This window comes from Pempheris klunzingeri, chromosome 10 (genome assembly GCF_042242105.1).
Source record: "Pempheris klunzingeri isolate RE-2024b chromosome 10, fPemKlu1.hap1, whole genome shotgun sequence".
Lineage (NCBI taxonomy): Eukaryota > Metazoa > Chordata > Actinopteri > Acropomatiformes > Pempheridae > Pempheris > Pempheris klunzingeri.
Window position 1 is genome coordinate 7,471,135 of NC_092021.1, and position 11,026 is coordinate 7,482,160.

Consider the following 11,026-nt stretch of genomic DNA (forward strand, 5'->3'; position numbering starts at 1 on the left):
AGCATGTTCCCACGTGCAGTAGGAGGTGGTGCTGAAAAAAATGTGTCTGCTCTGCCAAATCTCTTACTCTGATAAAGGTTAAAACATCATGGGAAATCACTGTCCATTAAACTGTTGTCACATTGTCACATAAGGGTAACATTTGGTCTCATCAAAACAATTAAAAATCATGATAGATCAGCATCGTGTCTTGTGAGAATTAAGTTTTAAATAGAAGAACTGCCATATGTACACTTTGATATTTGGCTGCGTACATTCCAGTGATAAGTACACTGAAGACACAGGCAAGATAATACCATAGAAAATTGTTTATTCTAAATTCAACTTGTAAAGAATGGGCAGGGATATAAGGCAACATGGGAATAAATGCTTTTATACGCGTCCTAAACCAGTGCACATGAACATGGAGGGCGTCTTAGGTAGCAGCAGATCACAGAATGTTTTGAAGGAGTAGCTCTGATGGATGAGCCATCCTGTAATGTCAACATGGAGAGAAATTCAAAGAATGAAGTGTGTTTATCTGATGGGTTCAACTCTGAAAACACAGCTGAAAGGCCAATACGCCCATGGTCTACACTCAGGCACTAAAAGAGCAACACATACACTTACTCCATCAGGACAGCTCTGGTGGAACATGTCACTTACACAATATGTACATTTTCCACTGATTGTCTGAAGTTTGTGGCTGTTTTTTTTTTTTGCCTTAGTTGAAGACGTTTTGTTTCTTCATCCCGGCACAGTCCGATGATCCGTCCTCACAGCTTCACCTTTCCAGCTAACGGACTGCTGGGGTAAAGTGTTGAGTAGCGTCCGAGGGTCCACACCGGGAAGACATTTCTGTAGGAGGTGTAGCTGATCGCACAGCTCTTGTTGAACACACCTGCAATATTCTCCTGGGGAGGGCAATCACACATCAAAGCTCACATTACATTTCATATTGTAATTTGATTAACTGTCCAGCTATAAGCTGTATTACTTTGACGCAGAATATGACATGTAAATAATACAATATATGCCATGTAAAGAATCACCTGTGGCCAGTCTCCATTGGGTAGTTGCTTGTCAATCAGCAGCTGTACTCCTCTCTCAATGGCCTGCTGGTCAGGATGCCTGGTCATGCACGCAGGAGATTTGATTGAAATAAAATAACTGATTTTTCTGGATTTGAATAAATTAGTTTTAATCAGATTAAATTCTAATATCTGCTACTGGAACTTCATTTTATATTTAGATAAATAGCCTGTAGACGTCTCATATGGTGCTGTGTGTAAATAAATGTAACAGATGAATAAAAAAAATGACTAAAGACTAAAGGACCCAAGCACACCCTATATCCACTAATTTCCTGAATATGCCGAAATACACACATTGATCTAAGCACTTTGCACAAACCCAAGTAAAGCGCTGCCTTACCTGACGGCCATGAGGCCTAACAAAGCCCAGCAGGTGTTGTGGATCTGAGCTTCGCTGCTCTGGATGTAGCACCGCTGCTCGCACGACTCAAAGTCCTCCCCCCAGCCTCCATCCGGCATCTGGTGATCCAACAGGAACTGACAAGCTTTCTGCACCTCCACACACACACCCCTGGTAACAGAGGCACAGCAGAGTGATTAACTGTGTCAGGTAGGGGTTCATGGATGTCCTGTGTGACTTGGAAAGTTAATGGTATCTTTGCTGTTGTGGGGCAGAAACTATGGTTATGGTTCAGTGTGAAATTTCACTGGTTTGTGATCAGTGTCTGGAAATCTTACTCATCCTTGTAGACGTGACCCATACAAGCAAAGGCTTCCAGGCCAAACCATATTCCATACGTGAAGCACACTCCCCAGGACCTGAGCATAGGCACACAAGGATTATGCTCTATTAAACATGACTCGTCCATTTAGTATGATATCAGAAAGTCAGTGGAGTCTCACCCTTCCCACGATCCATCAGGCCTCTGCACCTTTCTGCAGTACTCCAGTCCTTCTCTTAGAGTGGACCTGAAAAAGACATCAACAAACACAGGAGGAAAACCTTCACCTCTTCCCTCCAGAGTTTCAAAGAACTGAGAGATGACTTAGAATAGCCTTTTCTTTTGGCGGATCTCTCTGCCATCATGAAACAAAATCAGGATGGCAACAAATACGATCTGAACTCATACTGAGTCAGCTTTTGAAATCAGCTTTGAGTTATGCATGTTTATTTGATTCCATCAGATTACTCAGGTGATTTGGTGTCTTTCAGTAATTAAAACTAATATATGCATGCAGATATATAAGTGTGTGTGTGTGTGTGTGTGTGTGTGTGTAATATACCTTATCTCCTCAGCACGGTGCTCAGGGTAAGCCTTCTGGAAATGCCTCAGAGCCTGCATTACTGCCGAGGTGCACTCCACATAGGTATAATCTATCATTATGTCACCTGTTTATGTGTGTGCGAGTGAGAGTGAGAGAGAGAGAGTGAGAGAGAGAGAGAGAGAGAGAGAGAGAGAGAGAGAGAGAGAGAGGGAGAGAGAGAGAGCACCCAATGTTACTAATAAACATCACATTGCGACACATACCACATCCTCTTTTTAACATGGGAAAATGCCCTTTGGTGCTGAAAAGGCCACCACAGTATTGCAACATATCCAGAGTGCAGAGTGGAAAAAGTTTTCCATCGTTTTATTGCTGAAAGGACACAGAAATGTCATATTTATATTTGGCTCCTTGTTTCCCCTTTTCACATCCAGTCCTGGCAGTAAACTGACCTTCTGCACAAGACCTAATGAGGCGCCAACTTGTATGATGCTCTTTTTACAAAATGAACATTTCCCTGGCTTCACTTCAGCGATTTTTTATGTCATGCCTTTCTATTAATTGTTAGCCATTAACTTAAAGTTATCATATCACAATCTGTACTATTTGGTCACATAAAGTAGATAGACAGCATGCATATTTTTAAGACTAAGAATAAGAATAAGAATATATGTACATATATATATATATATATATATGTGGCAGTGAAGTGCATACAATGAGTATTGACAGTAGGGTGCCAGCCGCAGACCTACCAAACACCTCGGAGGGGTTGAGCAGCTCCAGCAGTCTCCCTCCTCTCTTAGTTTCATATGTGGCAAATCCACCGTCACGGTTTCTCATGCTCAGCAGCTAAAAGGAGAGGATAAACACATTGACTGATTTCAACCGTATACGGCTAGCACACAGCGAGATGAAATAACATTTCTCCAGGACCATGGTGCTACTTAAACAACACACCAAACACTCTTAGTGCTAACTAAGAAAATATAAGTCTACACAAGAGACAGCTGTTTGCCTCCGTTTTCAGTCTTTGCACTAAGCTAAGCTAACTTCTAAGCCAAGATAGCCAAGAGTGTATCAATCTTCAGTCAATCTACTCTCAGAAACAAAGCACATATTTCCCAATGTGTTGATCCTTTAAACTACTGATAATATCAAAATAGAACTTGCGAAGCTTTTCATATAGGATCAGTTGTGGAAAGATGGCAATGGTGGTATATTTATGTGCCTAAACTACCAAAAAGAGACTTGTTTACTTTATTCATTTATTCAGTGCTGACTCACCACATTGACAGCATCGTACAGGCGCTCTGAGGTGACGGGCCGGCCGATGGAGGGACAGAGCTCCTGCAGAAGCATCACTGACTTAAGACCCTCCGCCGTGCAGTCAGCCACAATCCAACCACAGTCGCGGGTACTGAAGGGGAAGCCTCCCTGACGAGAACAAACACAGGGATAAATGGAGCACGCACATACATGTATAGGCCAACAGGGAAGGAAATGAAAAACACTGTTGAAAAGCGGCTCTTGTGTGCTTTTAGTTTTACCTTGTTCAACTGCCTGTAGTACTTCTGGTACTCTGGTGGGTTCTCAGGTATCTGCCAGAATAGAAAAACTAGTCAGGCCTAAGAAATCATTTTTCAAAAGCAGTTCACATAACGCTGTTTTAATATTTACCACACTTAATGAACTTTCCATGAACACTTTATACCAGTGCAATATCAAGATATGTGTTTTGTTCCTGCTCAGTAATGAAATCCATGTAACTGAGATGTTAATGGTACCTGTGTGATGGTGAGAAACTGATGAGCATCTCTGAGGCACTCGGTTAGTCTGGGGTTGTCCTGGGCTCCTGCCTGAAAGACCCTTATTATAATCACATGATACCTTTCAAGCAGGATTTAATGGCAACAACAGCTCTTCTCAATGTGACTGAGATGATATTTACAATATGGTGATGTTTACATTTCAGTAATATCAGATTTAAGTGCAATTACAGATCTTGTACTTAATGACAAAACTCTGTGGCAAGAAATATGTTCTTATTCAGATCTGTGAGAGAATATCACAAAGGTCAGAAATCTGGGTGAAATCCTTGATCTTTGACCTTAATTTCCACAGTCACCTCACAATCACAACAAATATATTCAGAGAAGGAAAAAGACAAATAAGAAAGAACACATCAGATCACATCACACTTGTTCTTAGATCTTCATACTATATGTATCCCTGCCTGCAAGCTTGCATCAACACTGAAAACATGAATTACCTCAAGAAAAGCTTGTACAGCAAAGCAAGTGTCCCAGAGTTGAGATCCATTGGTCCCCTGTGCACAGCAAAAAGGAAACTGGAAATTACTGAGTGCAAGTGGTCTAAAAGAATGTAATCGGAACTGAAAAGTTAATTTTAAGTCCATCCATCCTATCTGCCCCTCAACAGACTCCTTTAGGGTGACGCACCCTTATGTTTTACCTTTGTACACCTTCAAAACTACCTCTACATCTGTACTGTGCACTATCACAGCAGAGCTGCGCAGAGAGAAAATTCTCACCTGCATCTTCATGCCATCTAATCCCAACCTGGAACACAGAATTTAGCGTTAGTTCATCAGTTGAATACTTTCTTGCACAGCTTTGGTTAAGGATTTATTACTACTGAATGAACAGTTTTCAACACATTACATATTAGAATATCCAGAATAAGTAGTTCATAGTTTTTCTTGAGCACCAACAACAGATTTGCTTTGTCAATAAGCTGTTGGCAGACTGACCAGAGGTAGTCTGGGATCCTGGACACGTGCTCCTGAAAGGCTGCAGAGGAGGAACCATCCACATACCAGCGAACCAGCATGTTGATGGTCTTGGAGATCTGAGGAGAGGGATCAATACGTCATGTTTACCCCGTCTGTTTCTTTCCTTGTCAGTTTAAATAGGATGATTTGAAAACCTTTGAAAATAAATGAATTGTAGTGTTTGTTATAATATGTCAAGCATATCCACTATGTTTTGGTATCTGTGTATGCACTACCGGTCCAATGCTGATACATTTAGTGAAGCGGTCGTCAGCCTGGATGTGCTCATACAGTTCCTTGACAGCCCTTCCTCTCAGTGCGGTGCTGTGGTGGGCTTCATACACATTTAACACCACTGCAGGGCAACAAAGTCACAAGGTCAGGGCAGTGATTCATAATGCAACTTTAAGGGAAGTTCCAGTGACAAACACACTTTTTTTTTTATGTCTCACTGTCGAGTGCATCGTTAATTTGCAACGTGCAAAACATTTGTGTGTCATCACCTTTATAGCAAATCAAACACAGTTACAACACACAGTTACTTACCCTACTTAAGTGAAATTGTAATTGCATAAAACATTTCTGGCGATGGTAATTACATGTGGCTTGTTTCACAGTAACATACTTCTGTCGGGGGTGTTTTACCATCATGGTGCACAGTGTGCTGTGCATACTTACTGTAGGCGATGTCGAGCAGTGTGCTGTGAGGTGTGTACATGTCACATGCTGCCACATTGTTCCTCTGAGCAGGCCAGTTAATTGTGGCATAGTCCTGGACATACAGCTCCTAGAAAACAAAGAGTTACACATATCAACGAGACAAAAATAAAAATATTAAGGCGTGGTTGATATCTTATTTCAGCTCAACTGTCAAAATATAAGAGAAACTGCATTGACTGGGCAGCTCCCTGTGCATAGTTTAAAGAGGAATCACAGAAATGCAAGATTCCATCCCTGGCTACTCCTTCACTGATGTACAGATGAGAGAAAAAAATAAAGGGAAATAAAGGGATAAATGAAAAAGAACAAATGCAGATGCTTCCACACAAAACACTGAATGGTTTGATGCCAGCTGAACACCAATGGGAGATTTTGGAGCGATCGGAACCTCGTGTGCAGCTGAGTTCAGGGACTATGCCTACATGGAGTATTGAACCTGTTTTGGAGGCTTGTGTTGGCCCAGCAACTAAGATACTTTATGCTTGTTTGTTTAATTTGTCATCCACCTGTATAGTATCAGTCTGCAATGTTCAGTTTGTACTCCAGTTTGTCTCTTGCGAAAAAAATACTACAACTCCTTTTGCAAATAATGCCTTTAAACAGCCCAAACTTGGTACATTCATACACAGAGAGGTTTTTCACTATTTTATAATTCATATTTCTGACAGCAGAAAGCTGGCATTTACTTTTAAAAGTAGTTTAATAAACCATTTAACAATTCCAAGACATTTATGAAGCAAAACGGTAAGCATTTGCTCACAATAAAGACAGTTTGTTACTTTTCTCTGTTTTAGATCTATTTATATATTTTAAATCAAACATTTTGGAACTCTGGGTATTGGGCTGCTTGTTGGACAAACCCTCAGAACTCTCCAGGCGTCACCTTGGACTCATTTTTCTTTTTTTCTCTGACATTTCAAAGCATTAACAGCTAATCAACTGATCACAAAAATAAGTGACAGATGATGATAATCGATAATGAAAATAATTGTTTGTTGCAGCTCTTACCATTAACCTTACTATCTTATATATAAATTAATAAGGGCCATTATATTAGATCATATCTACATCTAGCCTTGAGAATCAAACACAGCAAAATACAAAACCTATCATTGGCTTGTGGCTAAAACGTAGTGAGTATGGCGCCCCCTGGTGAGACATTGTGGTTCCAGCACCTGTCGGAGGCTGAGGACCAGGGAGTCTTCCTCTGCAGTCAGTCTGACAGCATAGCAGTAGCTCATGGGGAGGTAGACCTGGCGACAGTGACACCACAGGGTGGAAGGGTGGGCAGGCATCCAAGCGGGGAACAGCCTGAAACAGACAAAAATACAAACATCTCCACATGAATTGATATAAGAGAAAAAATGTTTGCACTGGCTCTGAGGTAAAGGCAGCTTCCCACGACAATCGCTGACATTCTGCTTTTACTACGCTTTCACACTAGCTGATATAATTAAAACAACAATGACTCAGCAAGTTCTAAGTTAATCAAAGCTTTTAAACTCACTCTTTGCCAAAAACAGCATCCAAAAAACAGAGAGGCTGTGCACTTTTCACCTACAAGGGCTTCATCCAGGAAAAAAACATGTGAAGGAAAAGCAAGCTATATATACAGACCAAGAATTATAGCTCCATCTACAATCAGGAGATCATAGGATATAAATTACCCCCAAACAATTTAATATGCACATAAAAAAGACACAAGTCCCAAATAAAGGGACGCAGCCAGGATATGTGTCCATTTTGTGGAGACGTTATTTAAAAAGTCAAAAAGTTAAAATCTGCACAATGCACATTATATGTGAGAAGAAACAAATTTTTGGGGGGGTTAATGGGTGTATCATTTTGTTCTGTGTACGTGTGGATGTTTGGCGAAGACCTTGCAGGTCAAAATGAGTCATCAATTAAGTTTCTAGGGGGCTGAGGAAGGCTCAGTGTATGGACAACCCTTCCTTTTTCTTCATGTGCATGTGCAGCAAAAGCCACCATGACTCCATAAATAGAGACAAGAGCAAGAAAAAATGCTTGACATCACAGCAGCATTGTAGTGTCTCTGTGACATTAAAAATGAGAGTTTCATTGTCCGGTGTCATTGAGACAGTAATGGTGTAACTTAAGGCGTGACAGGTGGGTAGAAGAAGACATATCGTACCACATCTCTGGTAGCAGTGTGTTCATTCCCTCCCAGCTGTAGATATTTAAAATGGCCAACCAGAATTTACCCCATGAGGGAATCCCCACAGCGCCGCCTGTACAAGATAAAACCACACAGACAGCTTTAGTATGAAGCTACTAAATGTGCAGGAAACATGCCATAACATATTCCCTTTTAAAGAAATGTCTTTGTCACACAGTTTGTACAGCTGTGTGTTGGTCAGTAGTCAGCGCTGGCTGTAAATATCACTGAGAACGATTTAATAAGAACTGATATTACTGATACTATTTCACCTTTGCTGTGCAGGTTGTTCCTGGCTCGAACCATATCTGGATCATCAGGGTCTACACCCAGGATCCTTAAAGAGGTGTAACTCAGTGCTGTGCCAAAGACGGTAGACTTGTCTTCAACATGTCTGAAGAAAAAAAAAACACAACACATTCACGATGCTGCCATAATCAATCCTCCAAATGAATGGACGCTTCTAGGCAAGGCAAGGCTATTTCTATTTCTATTTCTATAGCACCATTCAGACACAAGGCAATTCAAAGAGCTTTACAGGGACATAAAACACAATAAAAACTAGACACAGAATCATTAAAATTGCATGTAAGATAATAAAAGCACAAGAAAATAAACAGTTAAAGCTTATGAGAAGATGCATTAAAAGACAAAAGCATGTGGATAAATAGTTACAAATGTGATGTGCTCCACCTTCTTGGTGTTAGTGAGGACTCTATTCTCCACGTCTGCCTGTAGCAGTTCTATAGCCGCTATATGTGTAGATGCTTTTATCATGTATTAACACCAACTCTTCAATTTGAGGAATAAGATGAGAAAATGAAGGCAGTGCACTCATCAGAGCTATGAGTATCCAGTTCTGGAGTTCACCTTTGCTGAAATGATACTGAGCTCTCCCTGTTTTAGTGACCTTACTCAGAGGTACTAAAAACCAACCAAATCATCTTATAATAGAAGCACATCAGTGATATGTTATGCGAGGATATCAAAGAGCATAAAAAAAGTGTGCTGTTGACTTACAGACCCCAGCCTCCGTCTGGCAGCTGAGTGGAGCGCAGGTACCTCACCATCTCTTTCTTCCAGGCCTCGGCCAGAGGGATCTTGGCCACGTGGCATGTGATCAGCAGCCCTGAAGCACAGAAACAGACACCCATACAGTGACAGACAGACAGACAGACAGGCAGACAGACAGACGTGCACAAAAACACTGGCATCAAGAAATCCTCCACTATATTCTATTTAGTGTTACAGCTCCATCTGCAAATCCCCTTTTCTCCATCACTTTCCAATCAAAATGAGCAAAAAGATGAAAATGAGAGTTGAACTGGATTTAAATCAAACTGATCACCTGCATGGAGGGACACTTGAGAGCTGATTACAGGTGTCAAATATAAGGACACGGATGAGGAGGATTTGGCTGACCTGGGAGCAGGAAGAGAGGTCCGCCGTAGTCTCCTGCCCAGTGACCGTCCTCGGCCTGGAGGTGGCTGTAGAAGTGCATTCCCTTCAGAGCTGCACCTGCAGCTGTGTGGGCAGCAGGGGAGCCGGACACAAACGTACTCTGTGGAGAGAATTAACAATTAGAGCTTTATACTCAACTACTTCATTGTTTAGGGTGCCAGCTTTATACTGTTGTTAAAACTGTGAATACAGAATTACCCAGTCAACTCAAAATACGTGCAAAGTAAGTGTTAAGAATACTTAATATACAAGACTAAACCATTTGAAACTGCCTGATTTCAGAGTCACGAAGAACAAAGAACAAAGGTCTACCGTGTCCAAGCCTAGCGAATGGGCTTCCAGCATCGTCTGCTCTCTGTCCTTATCTTCCACATAGCTCCAGCTCTGCCTGCCCTCCACGTTAGTCAGCCTCCAGCGGCTCAGGTCTGTAGCTGGCTCTGTCCTGTACGGCCCCCCTCGCCTTCGTAGGTGCCTAGAAGATACAGCAAGTGTTAGATTATCTAACTGTTCAATATGGTTTTGGATTTGTGATCTTATCATACATTTCATAGGCTACTATAATGTCTCCCCCCCAAAAAAAATCACTCAACAGAGAAACCACCTATCAAATGTGTTTCAAAGGGCCTATAAGTGATTTTGTTAACTTGGTCGATTCATTTTGTGACTTTCACATCTTGTATTGCATTATTCTGCGATACTGTAAGCGGGACAGTGTAATGTTTAGTGTCAGCACCCACAATCCATTTGAAAACTGTTGGCGTACATATAGGGACGTCCATTTTTTGGTGTTGTTCTCTTAGGATGCACTACCAATGGAATAAAATCACTTTGATTCGCTCAGATGGACCAAGATATGAGAGCTATCAAATTATTATCATCATTGTTATTGTTAATAAAAGCTGAATTGTAAGCTCCATAATGTAAAGCAGAACTAGACAAGTATTTTCAGTAAAATGTACTGATGCATTACCATTTAAGAAGATATTTAATTTTGTAGCAGTTTGTTTGTACAAGTTAACTTTGAATCCACAAAGTATCTGATTCATTTGGCCTTTCTCCTGACACAATAACCCACTTTATATCACATTTAAATGTCCATTTTGTCCCTCATTTTCTACCTGACAGGATGCCTTCAATCCCTGTAAACAAGCAAATATCATGAATATCTCCATGAGAGTTTAAAACTCTGACGACACTTTGCCACAACTACTGTTTTCTTCAGTCATAGTTAGTTTAACTACATGTTGACTCATACTTTTGACAGAGAAGCATTAATCGTTATTTCGGATGAGAAACGGTGGAGGAAATTTTGGCCACATTATTAGTAACATAAAACAAAATACTCACGTCCCCTCAGTCATATCTGTTAGTGGTAGGTACACAGTTGAATCCTCCGCTGAACCATATGTATAAATTTCTCTTCAGCTACCTCTGAAGTCTCTGCCCCTTTTGCTCTTATCATGGGAATTGTAGTTCTTTAAGACAAGCGTAGGTCACTGTTCAAGTACAGTTTAGACTGCAGTACCCAGCGGGCTTCGCGGTACCGTCCGAGCAGTTCTCCTCATTGGGGAGACATGAGCAGAGACTGAGCTGTCC

General features: G+C 41.1%; 1 protein-coding gene across 1 annotated transcript; it reads right to left on the reverse strand.

The window, feature by feature from the left end:
• Nucleotides 1–293: 293 nt before the first annotated feature.
• Nucleotides 294–10,791, reverse strand: lss (lanosterol synthase (2,3-oxidosqualene-lanosterol cyclase)). Its single transcript, XM_070838418.1, has 22 exons — nucleotides 10,778–10,791; nucleotides 9,743–9,902; nucleotides 9,392–9,530; nucleotides 8,990–9,098; nucleotides 8,242–8,363; nucleotides 7,946–8,042; nucleotides 6,969–7,104; nucleotides 5,752–5,860; nucleotides 5,310–5,428; nucleotides 5,053–5,150; nucleotides 4,834–4,861; nucleotides 4,552–4,608; nucleotides 4,067–4,138; nucleotides 3,830–3,880; nucleotides 3,567–3,716; nucleotides 3,035–3,131; nucleotides 2,298–2,403; nucleotides 1,917–1,982; nucleotides 1,752–1,832; nucleotides 1,414–1,584; nucleotides 1,032–1,110; nucleotides 294–893 (listed from the first exon to the last, which is right to left on the reverse strand). Exons 1-22 carry the CDS (start codon nucleotides 10,789–10,791, stop codon nucleotides 756–758), a joined length of 2,199 nt encoding a protein of 732 aa, XP_070694519.1. The 3' UTR covers nucleotides 294–755.
• Between the last annotated feature and the right edge of the window lie 235 nt (nucleotides 10,792–11,026).

Coding starts and splice junctions, on each gene's coding strand:
- lss (XM_070838418.1), bottom strand. Junction 3,881..4,066: donor AGTTTCTCACCATCACACAG/GTACCATTAACA, acceptor CTATTCTGGCAG/ATACCTGAGAACCCACCAGA. Junction 894..1,031: donor CCAATGGAGACTGGCCACAG/GTGATTCTTTAC, acceptor TGCCCTCCCCAG/GAGAATATTGCAGGTGTGTT.